The 23,267-nt window shown below is 39.5% G+C and overlaps 1 protein-coding gene across 1 annotated transcript in view; it reads right to left on the bottom strand.

Annotated features, from left to right (window-relative positions):
• cacna1ba (calcium channel, voltage-dependent, N type, alpha 1B subunit, a) overlaps positions 1 to 23,267 on the bottom strand; it is a 518,974-nt gene that overhangs the window by 30,424 nt on the left and 465,283 nt on the right. The window contains exons 38-41 of the mRNA XM_067969602.1: positions 22,467 to 22,594; positions 13,153 to 13,249; positions 10,563 to 10,668; positions 952 to 1,059 (exon numbers count right to left, since the gene is read on the bottom strand). Of these exons, the coding sequence (XP_067825703.1) occupies positions 952 to 1,059; positions 10,563 to 10,668; positions 13,153 to 13,249; positions 22,467 to 22,594 (439 nt within the window). The remainder of the gene's footprint in view (positions 1 to 951; positions 1,060 to 10,562; positions 10,669 to 13,152; positions 13,250 to 22,466; positions 22,595 to 23,267) is intronic.

Consider the following 23,267-nt stretch of genomic DNA (forward strand, 5'->3'; position numbering starts at 1 on the left):
TCACTCATCAGTTATGTGGCCTCCTTCATTCAAAGATTAAACATACTACTCAACAGCTCCAATTATGGTGTTCTCTATTTATCATTGCTGATCTTAAGTAAATGAAGAGTGTAATTGCATGTAACCTGGAGTTTCTTTACTTAGTATTTTACACCATTCTGTGTTGCTTTCTGGAGTTTGCTACTTGACACCCAACAATTTTAGAAAATGCTACTCAATATCCCAAGGTGCTGCAAACACATAGAGCAAAAACTGACTGCTCTCAGAGAGCAAGCAGCAGGATGGAAGGGGAAATAATACCTCCATCTCAACCAAAGGTTCAAAATGATCAACAAGAATAAACAAAGGCACAAAAAGCTCCCAACTTCTCCCCCATTTAGAACCTTTCCTGGCTCTCTCTCTGTTTTATGCTACTATTATGGTTATCGTTACTCTAAGCTTTCCTCTTGTGTTCCTCCTGAGGCCTAAGCACACCATCCTACATGGTCTTCCTCCTCCCTGTATCCAAGCTGTACTGAAGTCTCTGATCACCCATTCCTTTACAGGGCCTCAAAACTGTGGAATTGCTTACCTACCTCAGCATTCCCTTTCTTACACAATGTACAGGCTTTTAAAACCCAAGTTTGAGTGTCACCAAATTACTACTTCTTAATTTATTTCCATTGTCTTTTCCTTTTCATCCTCAGTGCTGTCCTGCACTATGGGCCCAGACTCTTCATCTAAGTTCTTAATAATAGAATAACAGATCATCTCCCTGCATACTACAATAACATTAAATGGAATCTAGCTACTTCAGCTAATATTAATACATGTTTGTATTTTTGAGATTGAGCAATTGTACATATCAATTGAAAATCATGTCATAAAAATGATTGACCCAACAAGCACTACTGATGCCATTTTATGTCCTTTAGGCAAACCAAACTCTCTAGACATGGGAAGAGTACTCACGTCTATGTGGAGGCACCAGTATATCCAGAATTTTCTGAGACAGGTTTGGCCAAACAGCAGTAATTTCCTTCCGAAGCTCCGCATCACATTGCTGCTGGTATGCGCCTCCTACAGGAGAAGACAGGCACAGTCAGACTCTGCTCCTGGTCCAGAATATATAGAAATTATTGTTCTGTACCCGTTCTGATCTACATCCAGGCAAACGGCAGCTGTATTGGTGTTCACCATGTGTGCAAGGCTAACTGCAAAGGCCTGAGCCCATAGGGTTAACACTGTGAAGCAACATGCGCCAACATTTTTGTCCATTCATTGCATATCTACCCTGACACAGCATTAAGAAAACAATCCTTTGGACAAGCAGATCAATAGGAGAAATATTGTGACACTACATACTTGGGACAGAGCAAAATTAGCTCAGATAAACAGATAACCCCTGGAATCAAAAGGACTTCTTTTCAACTCAAGAATGTCCATGATAAGAGTAAACATAGTGGGGGAAAAATACAGGCAAATGATGGAAGAGAGATAGGAGATTGTGAAAGAGCATGCATGCCTCATTAGTGTCGAAGTATAAATACAATTTACTCCCTGCAAATGGTGAACAGGGACAGTCTTCTTCCTCTAAAAATAAAATGTGAAAATAACTCAATACAGGACCAATCTTAAAATATATACCCACATTCCAGCTGCTTTCTCAGGCTATCATAATTGATGCCTATTATGGCATAGTAAAGTAAGTCTCCTAGTATTTACAAAATATCTAAAGCACCATTTGACTATTCTATGTATCTTACAGAATTTCTTTTACAGTTATTAATTCAACTTTTGGATTTAAAAAAAACTTGTGTTACTGAAAAAAACAAACGAGGACACAATAAACCGAACCCCAAAGTGGACTGCAGCTACTCAAAACAAAACATTTTACACAGTTCTTCCTCCTGATGCTGTTAGAAAACAGTTAAACTTCTAGATATAAACTAAAGAGGAACAAAATCAATTTACTAGATTGTTGTGAACTTGATTTAATTCCGTTTTAAAGCCTGCCATTTTAATAGCTACCATTTTACCCCATTTATTCCCCAGACCACCTACAATTAGTTCAGTCATGAACACTACCCTCGAGAATCATGAACTGGAATGCACTGTCTGAAAGGGTGGTGGAAGCAGATTCAATGGTAACTTTCAAAAGGGAATTGGATATATACTTGCTCTGGGAAAAGAGAGGGGGAGTGGGACAAATTGGATAGCTCTTTCAAAGAGCCAGCACAGGCACGATGGGCTGAATGGCCTCCTTCAGTGCTGTATGATTCTATGATCCCATGATAACCAATTTCCTTAATCTCCTGGTGGTGCAGATAAAACTTTCAAGATGAACCTCAGCAAAATATGGCAAAACTCTGACAGCCATTTGAATTAACAATTCCTAAATCTTACAAAAATAAGAGATGAGTTTGGACACCTTTAGATTTCAATGCAAATATACACTTTGGACAGCTTGTTTCCCTGACTGCCAGAAAATAGATAATCCCTTTACCCCACTTCTGCTGTCAGAGAAATCAAGCTCTTGGATATGTAGAACCCTCCACTGCTTCATCTCACAACTGTGAAGACAACTGATTCTCAGGTGCATAAATTCACAACAGCACTGAAAGCCATTTACTAAAATTATAATGCCAATTTTTCCATATGAGTCGTACTAACTGAGCTTCTTGAAATATCGCTTTCATTGGGATTATGTTGCTCTACTTAAATGTCCAACAAATATTATACAGTGCTGAGATGGTATCGCGAGATCACTCATTTTGGCAGTGTGATCTCACCATTTTGGTCTCAATAGTTAATCAAACAGGGTTCTCAAGAATGACTGCCAGAAATATATACATATATTAAAAAATCAGTACAATGAATCCTGCTTCAGTGCTACTTCAGCATGAAACCCATTTGGTTCTATGTTGATGTGACTGGTAAAGCCCATTAAAAGCCTGTCTATGGTGTAATAGGTTCCAGGCTTTATCTGAAGAAATCCACTGTGAATTACATCATCTATCAGAAGAAGCATAGTGTCACTACAGTTCTGTTCCAGTCCGAGTAATGCTGAATAACTCACTGATTGACAAGTTGCACAGCCAAGGAAAGCAGATGTCTATAAGCATCTCACATTACTGAGTATTTACAGGAAGTGGGATAGATGACATCAGTGCCCAGCCTGTCTGAGCAGTAGCTGTACTGGTTAACACAGGAGGCCTTGAATCAATTGGAAAAAAACACAGGAAGAGATGTGTTCCAGAAAAGATAATGCAAATTGGCATGGTGATAAAATCAAAAAGAACCCGTTCTTCTTGTATGATGTGTGATTATTACTGATGTATGCCATAATTCATTAAGACAGGAAACAGATCCCTCATTTCCAGGGTAGCATGTCACATTCCTGTAGTGAGGCCCTTGATATCACTGAGATTATTATGGAGAGACACATCTAAAACACACCCCAGGAGTCACTCATTCCCATTCATGAGGATGGGCATTCAGATTGAATTGACTTGGATTTGGATCACCTTAAATTCATTTAAACCAAATGTGAGTTGCATAACTGCAATATGGACAGCACAAAAACCAACCGATGGCTGGATATTCCCTAAATGCCACTGAAAAAAGAACATGATGCATTCATCTGCAAATCACAAGAAAAGCATGGACGGATTCCCAAATGGACTGGTCAGGGAAATAAAAGACTTCGAATGACATGCATTTTCAGATCACAACTGTAAAGATAAACCCAGAGGGACCAAAGGAAAACATTCTCTTCCCACCTATGAGCATGAGAATGTGCTATTGTAACGGAAGCTTGGTGTATAGATCAGTTTAGTACTAGAGACAGAATTAGTAAAGATAGGAAGAAGGGTTCTTTCCCTTTGGATAACTCATTTGCTTTAAGAAATGTAATCAACTGGAAGACGAGCTGATTAGGACAATGTTAATCTTTCATTGTACGTGGTGTCTATATTATTTGTCGTGAAACAATTTATTTAACTACTTAATGGTTCAAGCCCGAGACTTGAGCACATAATTTAGGTTGACACTTCATTGCAGTACTGAGGGAGTGCTGCACTGTTGGAGGTGTCGTTTTTCAGATGAGATGTTAAACCGAGGCCCCGTCTGCTATCTCAGGTGGACGTACAAGAACCAATTGCACTTTTTGAAGAAGAACAGGGGAGATTTGCCAGTGTCCTGGCCAATACTTATCCTTCAAACAACAGACCTAAAACAGATTATCTGGTCACTTATCTCATTGTTGCTTGATTGACCTGGCTGTGTGCAGATTGGCTGCTATATTTCCCTACATTACAACAGTGACTACATTTCATTGGCTATAAAGCACTTTGGGGCGTCCTGAGGTCATGAAAGGCGCTATGGAAATGCAAGGTCCTTCTTTTGAATAAAAGTTTAGTGATTACATCTCAATCTTGAATCCATTAAAGTAGATAGTGTCACACATCAATCATTGACAACCGTGTGTGTTTTAAGAAATGGCAGATATGTGGGAGTAACTACACTCCCATCTCAAGGCTCAAGATTGCCTGGCTAGGCATCAATACTGGTGAGTAACAGAATGCATTGGGAACAGTTGGCTAGACAGTGATACTGTTGACTAGCAGGATGGATTGGAAGCACATGACTTGAGACTAAAACGTCAGCTTTAGGTGCAACAGCCTCATTAAATCAGATAAATAGCCTGAATCCGAAAAACCCAATTAAGATTACCATAATGGATTCTTAGTTTTAAAACAATCAGTTTAAAAATTAAACTGGAGAAGGCCTTTACAGAGAATTATTACAGGCATTCCTGAAATGCAGAAAGGCAAAATCTCTAATTTAGTTTCCTCGTGGTGGGTTCATTTTTCAAAATATGCACAAATTATTTTCTATAAAATTTTAATACTGAATATTATGAAACTGAGTTAATTCTGAGGACCATAAATTAGTCCTTGATTTAGTACATTCATGAAATAAATGAAAAAGTGCAACATAATGTTACCTGAATCTTCAATCACTTCTGAACTTAAAAGGTTTGAGCAGAAGCGAAAAATGACATTTGCCTGTATGAGGAAATGCCTGTACTCTTAAATTCTCTCTAACAAAATTCCAGCTTAAGACTTTGTTCTGTTGTCGGAAAGTATTGATACACCCTTCATACTGACCTCATTCATATGTGATGTTAAACAGATTACTTTGATATTCTAACCCTTTACAAAAATATTGTCAACGTATCTCAGAAAATGGTACGTGTGTACAGTCAGAATCCTTCCCTGTCACACACACAATTCTATTTGCTAGTTTCCATGGTTTTCCATTAGCAAATCAATGGCAAGCAGCCATTTAATTTTTCAATGACAGATTTTGAAAAATTGTTTAGCTAATACTTTGAGATTTGTCAACACATTGCCCAATAATTATGTCAAAATGGGGATTAAACCTCCTTTTGACATTGCATGTTATATCGATGTCATCACCATTTGTTGACACCATACTATGACTTCATATAAATTGGGTCATAAACTCCAGCAATGCCCCTTCAGACTAAAAAGTGCAATTTACATATGTCACTCCTGATTAAAAATGTCATGCTTACCCCATATTAAAAATTCCACTGTGACTTTTTTCAGAGAGAGGGAATGCAGTATTAAGAATTGAAGAACATTTAGAATTGTCTTCTGAAGCTTTAAAACATTCTACATAATTCTTAAGTCTGTCTGTTTTTACATTCTATCAGTTTCATTTATGTGGCATTTTGTTCTCTTCTGGGCTTTTTGAATTGACCAGTTGGTGTCGAACGGTCCACAGATTTTTCTTGTTTGCATCTAATCAGCTTCCACTTGAACAGTGAGCTTTTAGAGCACTTTACAGGTCTGATTTTATCATTCTCTATGCTGTAATGCGGCCAGGCTGTGTTGAGACTGCAGCAATCAGATTTTCAATCTTCGCTCCTTTGCAGCAGACGACAAAGTCTGCTCCATTTACAATGATAAGAACGGCTCACTCCCCTCCAGGCAATTCAAGATCTGATATTTCAATATTTTCTATTACTTAAATACCATTAATGGTTGCTAATAGCCATATAATTTTTGGTTGACTGAGGCAGTCAGCAGCATACATTCTAATTTTTTTAAAATATTGAAATCTTTGGTTTCACAAGTAATAAGACATGTGAAAGGGCACAGTACTGGAGGAGAGCTCTCTCCTAAGAAAGTGTGTGGAAGCCTTTTTTTACCCTATGTTTTGCACTCATACCCAAATGCATACATTGAGCTCTACTTAGCCATTTGCTACCAGTGACATTTCTGTTAGAAAAGAAATGATGGGATAGTCAGTTGTTTTTCATCTTTAGAAATTTAAAAGCAATAAAGTGGGCAGTCTGGGTCAAAAAAATCCCATTAATATTAAAACTTTAGTTTCTTTTTATGATTTGAAATATGACAGATCTCCCTATCTGTCATAACTGTACTCGCTCTGTATAGTGTGCTGCATATTAGTAAAGCATAGACAAAAAATATGTTTATTTTCTTTCCTCCCATCGACCATTTCCTGGTTAAGAAGGTGGCTGGACCACCTTCCATCAGATATCGGCCGATGGGATTGTGCAACCACTCAGTTCAGAGGTGGTCTCAGCACTTTTCCCCTGTGGCTGAATTGAGGAACTTTCAGAAAATTCCCCTCTCTAAATCTGCACCCTAGATCCACCCTTCCATACCGTTCTTTTTTAAATTGCAAGAATTTAAATGCAAAATGCTTTTGAAAGTTAGAAAAACATGTCACAATTCATCATTTCAGTGTCCTGGGTGAAATTTTCCTCCATTCATTAATTTTAGTGAAAAAGTACATACTTCTGTTAATTCAAAGTCATTTTTTTCTCAAAAAAAACCAAATTATCCAGTAATTGGAATTAAGAAATGTAAATAAAACAGTACAGGAGGCATTTTCTGCTCTTAAAAAAATTGAATCAACAGCTAATTCGAATTAAGCAATTGTGACTTTAAAGCAGGAAACATTGCTTTTTAACTTGCTTTTTTTGGCTAAAATTTGCAAATGGAGAAAAATATACCACAGATGACTGCAACAACAAGTCAAGGTTGGATGTGTCGTGACCCGGACATTGCAGCGATAGATCCTAACAAAGTTAACATACAGCTGGACTCTTAGCCTGCATCACTTGAAGGGAGTAGTTTATAAAAAGCAGGAAATTCATGTAGTGTGCACTGCTGGGCCATTGTGGAATGAACAAAGGCAGCAGGATCATAGAAGAACTCAGTAATCGGACTTACATCAATAATTGTAGGTTGCAGCTGGTATGATTGAGACTTCATTATATTGGTGTATTCAAATGATTGTTTAACATGGTTTACATGTTTTTCCCCCAACTGCACTTTATATTCTTCCCAGCACAATAAGCCAGCATGCCAACTGATAGTCTTTTCAATATCTATCAAATTTATCGATCATTTATCTAGCTCCCAACCCAAAAGTCAATGCATCGTGACCTAAATATTTGCCGTCATTAAAGCTTATCCAGTCCTTAATGAGCATCATGAACTTTGCTAGATTCGTAGAGCGACTGAGATCCTTAGGAAGCCAGTAATTGGGATGCCGAAACTCTTGGATATGTGGAAGGTAGGCGATGGTGCTGCCTTTTGTAGGACAACGTGTGTAATGACATTCAGTAATTGCTTTGTCTGTTATTGCCTGTATCATAATGCCAATTAGACATGCAATGCAACAAGCCTAATGTTTTACTAAGACAGATGCCCACTGGAGCAAGAGTAAAGCATTTAGCTACCTTGAACCATAAAGACTTAATTTAAATGGTATTTATGGAACACACAAAGGCACAATAGGAATAATTACACTTACCAAGATCAAACAAAATGCCTAACATTACTCAACTCATTGTATTGGTCAAATCCATGTCATAAACTATCTTCTCTCAATTTCTTCATTGACCCCCTGGCTGCTACTATGCTCTCTAACTGCCTGGCCAATATCAAAACCAGGATGAGTTGACATTTCCTTCAATATTGTTGGCAAAACAATGCCATCTGCTTCAGCCCCAACCAGCACCTATGTGCCTCTGGCCTTGAAGCTGTCAACTACTGAGTCTGTTTATGGAGGTGTGGCACTTTGGTGTTCTGTTTGACCCCATACTGAACTTCCTTCCTCAAATCCATTCCATCACCAAGGCTGCCTTCTTCCACCTCTGCAATATTACCCACCTCCACCCCTATTCTCTTACCCTCTGCTGCTGAAACCCTAATCTACACATTTAGCACCTCCAGGCTTAACTTTAATAACAGCTGACCTCTCCGCGTCCAACCTTCAACAAATTATAATTCATTCCTCCCCACACAATGTCCTGCATTCTCATCAGCCCCAACCTTGCTAAGCTCCACCAGCACCCTGAGTCCAGCAAAATGGCTTCAAGATACTTATCCCTGTTATCAAATTGTTTGACTACCTTGCCTTCATTCTACCTCATGGATCTGCTCTATCCATATATTTCTGCATTCTTTGCTCCTCCAAAACCAGATTAATGCTTGTTTTTTTCTTCCTCAGCTCCCCACTGTTGGCTACTCTTTCAGTCATTATGTCCCTGGCATCTAGAATTCCCTACCTCAGTCCCTTAGCATTGCCACCTCCCGCTCCACTTTCAAATGTTATGCAAAAACTCTTCTTTGGTCCCACGTCCCCCATTTGTAGCCTTTGATGATATCCTTTTTTGCCTCCTGCTCAGCATCTACCTTTTGTTCTCATTGTAAAGAGTAGTGAAACACTGTATGTAAGAAGTCCTATAGAAAACAAAGTTTGTTGTTATCTCTGAAATGGAGTTCCACTGTTGTGGGAATGCTTGGCAATGATATAAACTGCTTGTCCTCTTCACTTCCAAACTGTAGAAACAAGAATTCACTGTTTATCTTGTACTCTTACTGAATTTTTCGGGTGATTGGCAGTGTTGCATCGGACGGTGTGATGTCGCATACTGTATAGAGCAGTAGATCAAGAGATTGTGACCTATTCCTTTCGTGTGTGTGTGTGTGTGTGTGTGTGTGCGTGCGCGCGCGTGTGCGTGTTCATTCTTTGTTGAGAAACTAATGAAGATGCTATACTTCTATAGTCAGGGTTGCCATACACCAGTGCACTCTTATATGCCAACACTTTGTTTTTCTGCCACAATGAAAGCACAGGGTTTGTTTTTGCAGTGATCCAACTTTGTTTAGGTTTTTTTTTTGCATGATGTATGTTCACTTCCTATGACTAATTCACAGTTGAGAATCACACCCAAAAATTTGAAGTTGAGGTAATGTAAAATCACAGGCTTAGCTTATGGTCTTTAATGCATAGGTCTTGTCATTCAGCTCCCTGTTTGTTACACCATAGTTTTTTTTATTATTCATTCTCAGGATATGAGCAGTGCTGGCATTTATTGTCCATCCCTGGAGATATTAGGCCATTTCAGAGGGCAGTTTAAGAGTGAACCATGTTGATGAGAGACTGGAGTCACATATAAAACCAAACCAGGTAAGGACCCCTTCCCTATAGGACTTTAGTGAAACAATTGGGTTTTTACAACGGTCCTACAGCTTCATGGTCATTTTACTGATACCACCTTGTTATTTACAGAATTTTTAAAAACTGAATTCAAATTCTAAAACTGCTCATAGTGGAATTTGAAAAACACTCTCTCTGGATTATTTATCCAGGCCTCTGGATTACTTGACCAGTAACATAACCACTACACTACCGTACCTATAGTCTGAAGATTGTCATCCAAACTGAGTTCTGTTATTTACTAACATTGTTTCCATAAATGGTAAAATAAACACAGGATGTTGCACTCGTAGCAGTGTCCTATTTCTTAGATTTAATTAGCCTAAAGGTACTGGTAACACAGAAGGATGAGTTGAGATGATTTTCATTACCACCTCCAAGAAGAGTGCTTCCACCCTGATGTGCAAACCTTTCATAAACCACTGCTTGACACAAACCTATACATAGGCTTATTCATGTTTGATATAGGTGATGATCATGACACACATCAGCATCAATTACCCAGCTTAACAAAAATACCAGCAGAAACCCCATTAGGCAAGTGAATAGGTTAATAGCAGTTTAATAAAAAGCCACAAAAACAGTTAGCAGAGATTTTCTCTTCAAAATCATCTGACAGTATGGGTTGGATTTTTGGGCAGAATGGCAGTGGAAAATGATGGGAAATGGGCCTTGACCCTCCTTTGGCAGCAAACCTGGCCCAGAGGAAAATTCAGCCCCATCTTTTGCCCTTCTCTTTTAAAAATACATATTGCACCATTTGGCATCTGTTATAAACTATCCTGAGTGGAATTATGTTTAGTAAGTAGACAAGAATAATGGAATGATTTATAATATGCATTCTAATATTGCAATAACAAGCACTGTAATGAAGTCCTCCAACAGAATACGCTATCTGAATGCTTGGAAAGGTAAACAAGGCCCTTTGAGATAATCCTTCCACTCCAGCTTTAATGCCTATTCTGCTACACAGCTATTGCATGCAAGAGTGATGATATGACCTGTCCACTCACCTCCAGCAATTTTGACATCGAGAGCTGTTCTAATCAATGCCATCAGGGTAGATGTGAAATGCACAGAGCCGTCTTCAGCAATCGGCATGTTCATTCTTACAAGCCGCTGTGAACAAATAGCAACAAGGGCGTAATTAGTGGGGATTTCTGCACTGAGCACAGTCCAAAGACAATGCAAGTGGTAAGCTACACTTTCAACAATGTTCATCTCTTTATCTGCTGACGCAACTGGTGTCAAACCTCTTCTAAGATGTGCAGACTCCAGAGAGCTAGGAAAATGATGCAAAAACATGTTCCTACTTTGCACAAGAGCAGCTTAGAAAACGTATAAAACTGGTATTTAAAAATTTAGATTTGGTTCAATCTGGTACTTTTCTGGGGCTTCGAGTCTTCAAAAGTCAAAGTGGCAACTGGCAAGTTCTATATGCTGGACGGCTTTTTATTATTCAACCACACATCTGACTGTTTTTGTGGCCCAAAAGGACCTCAGTATGATTACCGATAATCATTGTACTTGTGGTAATTCCTGTATCTAATCCAACAGGTGGCCGAATAGGACAAATGAGATTATTGTTGGAAATCATTTTCAAACAACAATCTAATACAGGCGTCATTTTCTGACAGTAAAATATCTGATTATAATGCTCCTGAATTTTAGGACCCTACAATCAGAAGGTTTGTTCACAAATTCTGCAACGGAGGCAGGAGTTTGCGATGCCACGACACTGTACCTGTCAGTCAGCAGACCAGGAGTTAACACAGGTGAGCATTCTTTAGTCTGAATACAACACGATGCAAAGAAGAACGTACTGAAATAGAGTCAGTGTGAATCCATTCGAGAGGGAGAGAAGTTAGCGACAGAGAGAGAGAGAGAGAAATTCATAGCAATCAGCAGGCAGATGAAGTGCTCCCCAATAGGGTGAGACAGGCATGCAGTTCAAAAGACTAGCAATTTAGTACATGCTGGAATGCAACGGCACATGAACTGTACAGGGATTTTGTCCTGCTATTCTGAAGAGAGACCATGGAAGACCTGACAGACCAATATTCAATTACAGAAGAAAGAGAGAACAAACTTTAGAGTCACAATTGATTTTTTTTTTAAAAAGCAGATTTTAAGCTTTTGCCAGACAACAAGATTTAAAGCAAGATCTTCTTGCAAACAGTAAGAGGACAGAAGTAAAATAAAGAAAAAGGTCTTCGTAACAATGTAATGTTCAATACAAATTGTTAATTAAATCTAAAAAAAAATCACTTTACAGAGTAGTACAAACTATATACAATTACAATGTTCCACTGCACATCTACAAGTTCTAAACTAAAAGGTGCTGTTATATTTAGTAACTGTAGAAACTGTAAATAAATAGCTAAATTTATTCACAAACAATTCAATTCTGATGGAAACGAGTGAATATGTATCACACAATTATCAAGAAAAATCTTTATTGTTGATTTATCAAAAACTTTTTGATCTTCCATAGTTTTGCTCATGGGGATAAAGAAAATCAACATTTCTATGTCTCTCCTTCTGTAACTGTATCTCCAATTGTATCCCACTCTCTATTTCTAGCGACCTCTCGTTGAAGACTGTTTGTCTTCTACTCTTTCTGCTTCCCTCTTTCTCTCGGTATAGCTCTCCCAGGTTTTCTTTCATTCTGTCTGTTTGTCTCCAACTCCCTCTTTCACTTTTTGAGCTGATTGGTTTTTGGAAAACTTTATGTTTCAGAAATCAACGTGTTTAAGTGGTTTTTACAACCAAACAGGTAATTAAATTTATTATGGTTGGTTTTGTGAAGTCGCACTGCCAAAGAAAATGCACAAAAGTGGCACTTGAGACATGAAAGAAAAGTGACTTGAGACATGAAAACTTTGGATACCAGACACTCGAATTAACACACATACGAGTCTTTAGTACCTCTGCTCCTCTTTATTTCATTTTAACCAATACTACGAAAATATGCAAAGGTAAGGGGAAAGTATCTCATTACTTTTGGCTCCTTTAGTATTTATTTTAAGAAGCTCTGGAGTGCAGCACAACACTATTATCAGAAACCATACACGACTTGAACTGTTAGAGAGAGGATGTTGTGCTTGCCTCTTGTTGTAGGTCTTATGCTGCTAACATGTTTCCGTTATTGAAACTATTTTCTTTTGGTGCATGATACCGAGCATTAACACTTAAAAAAAAGATGCAGTGCAATTGGATTACCTCCATTAAAGAGCCACCAATTTCAAGGGGTAACGAGGTTCAGAGACAATACTTGGAATAAAAAAGCACTTCCATTTTAACTAAGCATCTTCTATTGGAACTCATTAGTAAATTAGGGCTTGAAACTCAATAGAAATAGAAAGCCTATGGAGGTGTCTAGAAAGTAATTTAGTAACAATATCACTCTCAATTAACTCTAAACATACTTTTCAATCTGATAAAACACAGATGGAAGTCTAAACATCATTGAGAATGTGACCTTTGAATGCAAAATGGAACAGTGTGAACAACAGTTACATAAATATAACAGCACTCACAGTAAAACACAGATTTGGATTTGACACACAAGATTGGTTTGTGTATACTTGGTTTATATGCTACCTTGTAGGCGACTCTTGCAGGACATTTCTTTCCCAGGCCTAAGGGTGGACACATGTGTCTCAGCATCTCATACATGTCATTGTAAGTGATGCGCCCACTTTGGAAAAGAAGTGAGGCAAAAGCAAAAAAACAAAACAAAAAGGGAACAGAAACAGAAAGGAAAAAAAAACAGAAATCCAGGTTAATTAGATTGCAAAATGGAGATGCAAGATTTTCCAGTGCAAATACAGGCTTTGCATGGGAATGTGCCTTCTTGCAATCAAATCTAGGCTCCCTAATCCCTGTTTCAATAAGGAATGATTGACAGTTTAGTAAATGGTCAAAGCATGTAAAATGATGGCTTTCTTTAATAGAAGATAGTTCAAGCCAGCATGCCAAGAAATTTCTAGCAAACTTATAAAAGCCAAATATTGGAGTGAATGGAACAAGATGGCCAGGTCAATCATTCCTATTCAGGTGCAGACAGTTGGGGCTTTTTGGATACTCTGCTTATCAGTTTAATTCCAAACCTTATAGGCCAATCTATGTGGGCAGTTCTTTCCTAAGCCAAGAGGTGGCGAGATAATACGCAACAAATTGTACATATCCTTATAATGAATCCGGTAACTGGAAAAAGAATTTCACAAGTTAGAAAATGAGTGCTACAAATGAATTTATGAAACAAGGCTTCATATCAGTGAGCTGATTGATTCACGCAAACCAAAAGGAAGACACAGTACATGCAGAAATAACTGATTTCTGAACAGAAAACAACAAAAAAATGAAAAATACTTCTAAGTGCAAATTCTCATTAAATAAAATCTGTTTCCTCATCAGGCTGCATTTGCACGGGTAAGCATATTTTCTTCTAGTATTTATTGGAGTCATAATCTAGGCATTTCAAATGTTCTCATTCATGCTTCATGTTTGAATTTTTTTTAAGTATTTGCACAAATATGCAGTAGAAGTTCCAATTTTTAATGTTTAAAAACAAAACGTTTGTACTACTGGATGGGTTGCTGTACTAAGAGAAGAATCAGATCCGTAGGATTTATCAATGTTTCTGAGACAGGCTGTAAATGGCACAGTCCCTTTAAGTGTCTCTTTTTCAGAATTTTAGCGTGTTTGACTTGGGCATCAAAGGAATCGGAACTGAAGTATTTATCTGGGCATTTCACTCCATGGTAATATTTTTCAAGTTAAAAAAAAATATTTTGTGAGCTAATCATTGATTGAAAACCCCAGACAGTTCATGAGGAAAACTAGACTTACATTTGATCCTCAAGAAAATAATGAGAGGAGTGACTATCACTAATACCACATTCACAATGAAAATGTAAATATATTATATGAGCAATCCATACAGCTTTGATTTTAAATGTTAAACAGATTCAAAACTAAACCAAAAAGAGTACATAATGATTACAGTTGAGCGTCATAACACTGTAAAATGTTGGCTTGGAGGTTACAAGAGATCAATAGTTAATAAATAATGAATGAAAAAATAGGGTAACCCTGCCATGAATTTCCAGTTAGAATCCATTAATCCTGTTTGATTTCAGTTAGCTTTTGAAGGAACACTCCAGGCTGCATTTTCAAATTTCAATTAACAGGACTTATTATTATCAAGTCTTTCACATATATTACTAACTACTTTTTAAAAAATGTACACCAAACATAGATTGCATCTATAGAAGTTCCACCATTCTGTTTGCCTTGCCCAAGTTACCTGCTGGAGCAACACAGTTAGGAAATAACAGATAATCTTCTTTGCCTCCAATTTGAATATTTAATTCCTTTATGGATGCATGACCTCACACAAGTTTCACTTTTTGTTTCACGAATAGCCTTTAAAATAACAAGCTCCAGAAAAAAAAACTGCTTTTGTTATGCCCGTAACATTTTATTTATGAAGTAACTGGCAACTAACGATGGCGCCAGTGTGGTGGGAATTTTTTTTTTAAATTCAAATTTAATAAGAGCAGAGATAAGTTAAGTATCCTCATGTGACTGTTCACTCCTGTTTGGTGGTGATGGTTTCACCAATGGGTGAACAGGCACTCTTTGTATCCCAGGCAAATGCTAACAGATGACAAGTGCGAGAGTAATCTCTCTTTCTGTGCTACTTGCTAGGAAGCAGGCATTGGGACACTTATGATGCAGCATAACAGCTACATTAAGGCCCCAATATTTACAGGGGGCAGGGGGGAGGTGTAGCGGCCGGGAAACCCGGAAATGCTGGTTTCCTGGAGGTCATGCCAAATTAATGCAGGACCTCATTTAAATTTTTGACTCCGGCTATTGGCCGGGAAGGCCTGCGGCACCAGGCCGCAGCCGGGGAGCGGAGAAGAGGGAGGGAGAAGATCGTGGGCCGGGGAGGGGAGGAGGTGGGGGGGAGGGGAGGGGGGGAGGGGAGGGGGGGAGGGGGGGAGGGGGAGGGGGGGAGGGGAGGGGGGGAGGGGGGGAGGGGGAGGGGGGGAGGAGGAGGGGGGGAGGGGGGGAGGAGGAGGGGGGGAGGGGAGGGGGGGAGGGGGGGAGGGGAGGAGGAGGGGGGGAGGGGAGGGGGGGAGGGGGGAGGGGAGGAGGGGAGGGGAGGAGGAGGAGGAGGGGAGGAGGGGGGGGGAGGGGAGGAGGAGGGGGGGAGGGGAGGGGGGGAGGGGAGGAGGAGGGGAGGAGGGGGGGAGGGGAGGGGGGGAGGGGAGGAGGAGGGGAGGAGGGGGGGGGGGGAGGGGAGGGGGGGAGGGGAGGGGGGGAGGGGGGAGGGGGGGGGGAGGGAGAAGATTGGGGAGGGGGACCGTGCGAGATCGGGGAGGCCAGGGAGCAGTTCGAAGGTGGGGGGGGAGGGTGTGAGTAAATCGCAGGCTGTGAGTAGTTCGGGGGCGGGTGGTGCGGGGAGAAGATCGCAGGCTGGGTGGAGATCAGGGAGAAGGGGGGGGGCCCGGAGACCACATCGCGGGCCAGGGTGAGATCGGGTGGGGAGGTGTCCAATTGCAGGGAGGGTGTCCCATCATGGAGGGACGGGGTCTGGAGGTCACGGGAAGGGAGGCTGATCGTGGCAGGTTAGCTTGGGGGGCCGGGGGGAAGCACTTCTGTTCCTCCTGGCCCACAAGCAGTGCTGGAAAGACACTTACCTGCTGGATCCGGCCATTCTCGCCTCCCTTCAGCTGTCAGGTTTCCTGAACCCTGGAAAACCCAGTCTTCAGCCATTACATTTAAAACTGTCCTAAAATTGTAGCCTCATTAAAATATTTAAATTGCAGACCCGACCCTGGAGAGCAGGTTAGTTGCTCGCACCCCGCCCCCCCCCCCAACCCACCTCCGTTAAAACGTTCAAATTCCCATTTTTAGATTTTTAACCCGCCCCTCTCCCGCCCGTCCTGGGGGATTAAAATTCCCCCCTATGAATCAGGACTGGAAGATGGTATGGGCTCAACTCACCAACTATAATCCTTTAGCAATCAAGGTCAGGATTTGAAAATGTAATTCTCTGTGTGCATCATTCTTATCTATAGATGCACTGACACAAAGTGCATTAGAGTCTCACAACCTAAATCAGTCAATGGCTTAGTGTATAGAAGTATTGGTGCTGTTGCCCTAAGCTATGCAAACTAAGGCTCTATTCCTGGTCTGCACTATGCTCGCTAATCTCAGTCAGGGCTAACAGTTGAGTTGCTATGATTGGCCTCAGCATCCCTGTGCTTTGCAGGGAAGGTGGGTGGTGAAATCAGCCAGGAACCATAAACCAGAGAGCACTGCGAGAAAGTGCACATCAGGTGGGAATGGAATCAGGCTCAGGTGTGATGCCTTCTATGGATGAATAGCTTACCTATCGTCACAGTTAAGGCTCACATATGAAGGATGATCACTTGGGTAAGGTTCCAGAGGACGACAGGTACTCTTGGAAGCAGAGTTCAGCAAGAAGAAAAGGGAGAAAACTGGAGAGCACTAATAATAATAATTTTAAAAATCAGAAACAATGGTGGAATCCAACCTGTATTCGAGGCACAGCTGCTAGCTATTTCTCCTGCTACCAAACTTTGAACTGACAAGTATCTACACAACTGCAAAATGGACAAAGTGCACTCAATAAAGGGAAGTTCAAATATTCAAAGTACAAAGCACAGAACAAGTCAGTGAAACATTTGTTCTGCACGTGGACACAGTTTGCAGTCATGTTTATTTTTTGTGCGAGGCAAAGGTCCAGTCAAGGCCACCGTCCCAAAATTATATCTTAATCTCAGTCCTGATGTAAAGTTATTCCATTAACCTAGGACAGGCATGATAAATCTACTAATCAACAAAACAAAATCACACTAATTTGACATCTCATATCTTCGAACCAGAGCAGGACTTTTGTCCCATACTCTGCACTCATTTACATCAAGTCTACAGCACAGAATCAGGCCATTCGGCCCAAATAGTCTATGCTGGCAATTATGCTCCACACGAGCCTCTATCAGTATACCCTTCTACTTCTTTCTCCCTTGTGTGCTAATCTAGATTCCCTTTAAATGTATCTATGCTATTTGCCTCAACTATTCCTTGTGGCAGTGTGTTCCACATTCTTACCACTCTTTGGGTAAAGAAGCTTCTCCTGAATTCCCTATTGGATTTATTAGTGACTATCTTATATTTATGACCTCCAATTTTGGTCTCCCCAACAAGTGGAAACATTTTCACTACATCTATCCTGTCAAACAATTTCATTATCTTAAAGACCTCAATCAGGTCACCCCTCAGCCTTCTCCTTTCTCGAGAAAAGAGCCCCAGCCTGTTTAGCCTTTCCTGATAAGTATATCCTTTTAGTTCTGTATCCTTATGAATCTTTTTTGCACCTTCTCCAATGCCTCTATATCCTTTTTATAATATGGAACCAGAACTGTGCACAGTACTCCAAGTGTAGTCTAACCAAGGTTCTTTACATGTTTGACATAACTTCTCTGCTTTTCAATTCTATCCCTTTAGAAATGAACCCCAGTGCTAGGTTTGCCTTTTTGATGGCCTTACCTTGTGTCGCTACTTTTAGTGATTTGTGTATCTGTACCCTGAGATTCCTTTGCTCCTTTACCCCATTTAGACTCTTCTTATTTATTTTCTGTCTTTGTTTTTATATCTGGTTATTCCCATGCACTCCCCTTTGAAGCCTGAAATAAACATTGGTGGGATCGCTGAACTTTAAATCATTGTGTCCCAGATGTGAAGATGGACACACATTAAACTTTGTGGATTTTAGTCCACTCCTCACCCATTCGGATTCTAATAACCATAACTGAACAGTCATAATCTAGATTTATTCCAACTTGGGTACTTTCAGTCTTATTATAGCCTTGGGCTTCAGTTAAGTACATTCATATGTAAAAGATGAAAGTGAAAGAGTACAATCAAGAGGCAAGTCACCAAAGGGCAATAGTAATCTGGGCATGTTGATATCTTTTACTTAAGAACATTACCCTGTAAAATAGTGCATTTCAGGCAGTCACATTTTATTACCTTATCCTAAACAAATGCATCCCATTCCCCTCTAAACAGCAACAGTGTAGTATAAATATTGGCAGAATGCTACAATGTTTAGTTAATTCAGTCATAGAATTCTCAGCCACTTCTATCACCTGAGAACCAATATTTTACCACTTCTAGCCAGAAAACAGCAAGCAACATTTGCTTTATTGGAGCGACAGTCTGCTATCACTTATCAGTCCTTCAGCTACACTGTCAGTTTGCTCAGTATTATGATGACTATAATCTTTCTTGTGACATCAGTCACTTCACTGACACCACTCAAAGAGTAACAGTCTTAACCGTCCAATAGATACCACATATTATCAGGAAATGTACTTGCTATTACTGCACTCTAATGCCACTTCCTGAAACTCTATCCCTCTTCAGTCAATGAGCTGGAATAATTAAAATTACTTCATGTCACATGACTGATTGTAGCCAATTACATTTGAGATTCTAGGCCAAGACCGAAGAGAGAATGCTCTTCTATAATAACTCCATAATAATGTAAAGTTTCAGCACAGCAACAGCTTCAAAGCAAAAAGTATTTTTTAAAAAAGAACAGCTTTTAAACACCTGACAATCTGACATGACAAACACAATGATTCCTCTGAACAAGCAGAAATTCAAACATACCCAAAAATAAAAATAGCAGCTTTACATTCTCATTGCTCTTTTTTTCTAATTTATTTCTTTTACATTTTATTTTTTTTTTACTTCCTCAGTTTCTTTCATATATTTTCCTGTTTGTATTTTTGCACTCTCTCCTGGATTTGTTTCTTTGGTGCATATATTTTTGTGTTTCTTGTTATTTTCCCCTGTAGTTCACTATTATCACAATTTCTTCCAGTTTTGTTTTCTTACATATTTCCACTTTTAAAATTCACTTTTTATGCATCTCTTCCAATTCCTTTATGCTAAACAAAAAATATTACTACAATGGACAGAAAATGCTGCCATTTTAAATCATATAGTTCCCTAACCTCTGACATTAAGATTTGCATTTAGCACTAAGTGTGAATGCAAGGTTTAAAGTTGTAGCATTTTTACCATGCAATGCAGGGTTACAATGCTGTAGAAAGTTATTGGGAAACTCATTTGAAAGAGGTTCCTCCTCAAGTCTCAAATGCTTGAGTTGCAAAGTGTATTTCAAAACTTTTTTCGGTATTGCTGTTGAAATAAGTGGGATATCATAATTAAGAGTGGAACTGATTCATATTACTAAACCTGACCATGGTCACCATTAATATATTTAGGTGCTGCCCATACTGTTCTTTCCTCATGTAGCAGACAACTCAAGTTTAATAAAGCTGCTGATATGATTATCCATAGTCTCACTTTATTGTTTCCTGACTTTCCTGTTATCAATCACTGAGTTTGACCACAGATGACTCCCTGTATTAATGACATTCTTCTGGACAGTGAAACAAAGTTCACAATCAATCACAACAACCGAATACAAGCATCAGTTTCCAAAAATGCGAGCTTTGAACAGAATAAAACAAAGGCATGCCAAATTACCAAAGTCACCAGATAACTGCAAAATTTAAGAACCTGCGGCAAACACAAATTCATTCTTTGAAACTGTCGCAACAACTTTTGAACAAATAGTTGTTGACCTTTTATTGCTGATATATTTGTTTTAAAACATAGTTTGTTTCAATGTTTTAAAGCTCTTATTTGACTTTCACCTGATCAGTTGGCTTCAGGCAAGTCTTCCTTTATGGAGCTCTTTGGAAATCCTTTCCTTCATTTACCTTAAGGCTTCTGTCAGATATATTTGAACGGTTTACAGTGTGAGTTCATGGATTAACTGGTTGGTCACTGCAGCCTTAAGGGTGACTATACTAATCTAGGACCATAAATATAGCAATTCCTAAATTGTATCTGCCATGGTAGTTCACTAACAGGCTGTTGAGTGGTCGGGACCATGAGGAAAGAACATCCTATTTTGCCTTTAGCTGATGGACATGTGCCCCCTTCAGGTCAGACCATGAAATAACACTGGTATAGGAAGCAGGACTTCAGTCTCACTAAACTGCTCAGCGGCTGTCCACAATGTTTGATAAAGGTGCAGAATCTGAGCAGTCATAAGTGTGATTTAAATGGAAGTATCAAAAAAATAAAATGGAGGCAGGCAGGCAGTTGAAAATATTTCAGCTGACTGGCATAGCCCATATAGACAACGGGTTGGTGCAGCAATGGGTTATACCATGGAGGGCAGGGATCCATGGTCCCTCAAGTCATGAGTTCCTGATCTCAGCTGGATCATCATAGAATCAAAGACTGATACAGCACAGAAGGAGGCCATTTGGCCCATGGTGCCTGTGCCAGCAGCTCTTTGGTAGAGCTATCCAATTAGTCCCACTCCCCTGCCCTGTCCCCATCGTCCTGCAAATTTTTCCTCTTCAAGTATTTATCCAATTCCCTTTTGAAAGTTATTATTGAATCTGCTTCCAACACCCTTTCGGGCAGTGCATTCCAGATCATAACAACTCGCTGCCTAAAAAAAAATTCTCCTCTGGTTCTTTTGCCAATTACCTTAAATTTGTGTCTTCTGGTTACTGACCCTTCTGCCACTGGAAACAGTTTCTCCTTATTTACTCTATCAAAATCCATCGTGGTTTTGAACACCTCTATTAAATCTCCCCTTAACCTTCTCTATTCGAAGGAAACAATCCCAGCTTCTCTAGTCTCTCGACATAACTGAAGTACTTTTCCAGCATAGGGAGGCACAGAATCATAAAAAGGTTACAGCATGGAAGGAGGCCATTCAGCCCATCGAGTCCACACCGGTCCTATGCAAGAGCAATCCAGCTGGTCCCACACCCTCGCCCTATCCCCGTAGCCTTGCAAATTATTTACTTTCAAGTACTTATCCAGTTCCCTTTTGAAGGCCATGATTGAATCTGCCTCCACCACCCCCTCGGGCAGTGCATTCCAGATCCTAACCACTCGCTGTGTAAAAAATTTTTGCTCATGTCACCTTTGGTTCTTTTGCCAATCACCTTAAATCTATGCCTTCTGTTTCTTGACCCTTCTGCCAATGGAAACAGTTTCTCTCTTTCTACTCTGTCTAGATCCTTCATGATTTTGAATACCTCTATCAAATCTCCTCGCAATCGTTTCTGTTCCAAAGAGAACAATCCCAGCTTCTCCTGTCTATCCACATAACTAAAGTCCCTCATCCCTGGAATCATTCTAGTAAATCTCTTCTGCATCAAATGGATGACCAAATCCTTCCCAGTGAGAAAACTGTAGACCAAGTTAATACAGGGTGCTCTTGTGCACACCGTGGAAGCCAGTGTCAGGAGGACAATGGCAGAGATCTGGTTATTTGGGCACCTCTTGGGTGAGCAAGGATGCATTGCACTATGAGGCCTTTAATGTGAAGAAAAAATAGGGATTAAAACAAAAAGTTATGAGAATTTTATCAGGCCTTTCAACTCTTTAAAAATGCAGCTGGCATGATCATATTAAGATATTATTGAGGGCTGCCTGATCTTTGCTGCCTTATGGCTATATTCTCAGCTGACATTTTCAGTCATTTCTTCAAATTTGTGCTCACTTTTATTACATCTTTTGATTATAAAGCCATTGATAAGTAAAGCCAGCTGTTTGTACAAAATGTGGCAGATTTCTGTGAAAGATATGTTTGGGATACTTTTCCTCTCAAGCAAATTAATACAGTTTTTTTTCAATTTTATAAAAAACAGTTTGGCATCACAAATGCTTGACAACATACTACCTTCATCATCTTTTAAAGATTACATGATCATATTAAGTACTGTACATATTATGTGGTAATAAATTAAATGATATACAATTTTACATACCAGGCTCCTGGATCATAGTCAGCCCAGACACGAATGAACTCATCCAGGTGGTGTGGTCCCAGAATAGAGGAGTCTCGGGTTAAATACTCAAAATTGTCCATAATAACAGCTACAAAAAGATTTAACATCTGGAAAAAGGAGAAAAATAATTACATGAAATGTCCATTAAATTAATTATATATAACTATTATTTTTCAAGAAACACAGTCGGAAAAAAATCCTGAAAACTATAGACCAGCCTGTGGTAGGTAGCCTAAGTAGATTCAGTTTAATGTGCATAAATATGAAATGATTAATATAGGTGCCAGGAACTAAAAGAGCCAGCATATGATAAATGGACCTGTGATACAATGTGATGATCAAGAAAAGAGATCCTGCAGATAAATCCATTAAACTGTTAGCCCAATGCTCAGCTGTAGTAGAAAGGCAAATAAAGTACTGAGTTGCATTGACAGAGGGATACAGTACAAATCTGAAGAGTTTATTCTGTTGTTACAGAAGGGCATTGGTCAGACCCCATCAAGTTCATTGTGTGCACTTCTGGTCACCGCAATGGTATAACTGCTCTTGAGAGGATACAGAGACAACCAATAAAGACAATAGTGGCTATCAAGAATTTAATTTATGAGGAAATGTTAAAGATGTTAGACTTGTCTTCTTTGGGACAAAGAGCCTTCAAGATGATTTCACTGAAGTTTACAAGATTATGAAAGGAATGAACAAAGGCGATCTCCGCAAATTGTTCACTATGGTGAGATTACTATTGAATATGACGCACTTCTGGCACTGCTATGGTGATAT

The sequence above is a fragment of the Heptranchias perlo genome, chromosome 31, assembly GCF_035084215.1.
Source record: "Heptranchias perlo isolate sHepPer1 chromosome 31, sHepPer1.hap1, whole genome shotgun sequence".
In the NCBI taxonomy this organism is placed as follows: domain Eukaryota; kingdom Metazoa; phylum Chordata; class Chondrichthyes; order Hexanchiformes; family Hexanchidae; genus Heptranchias; species Heptranchias perlo.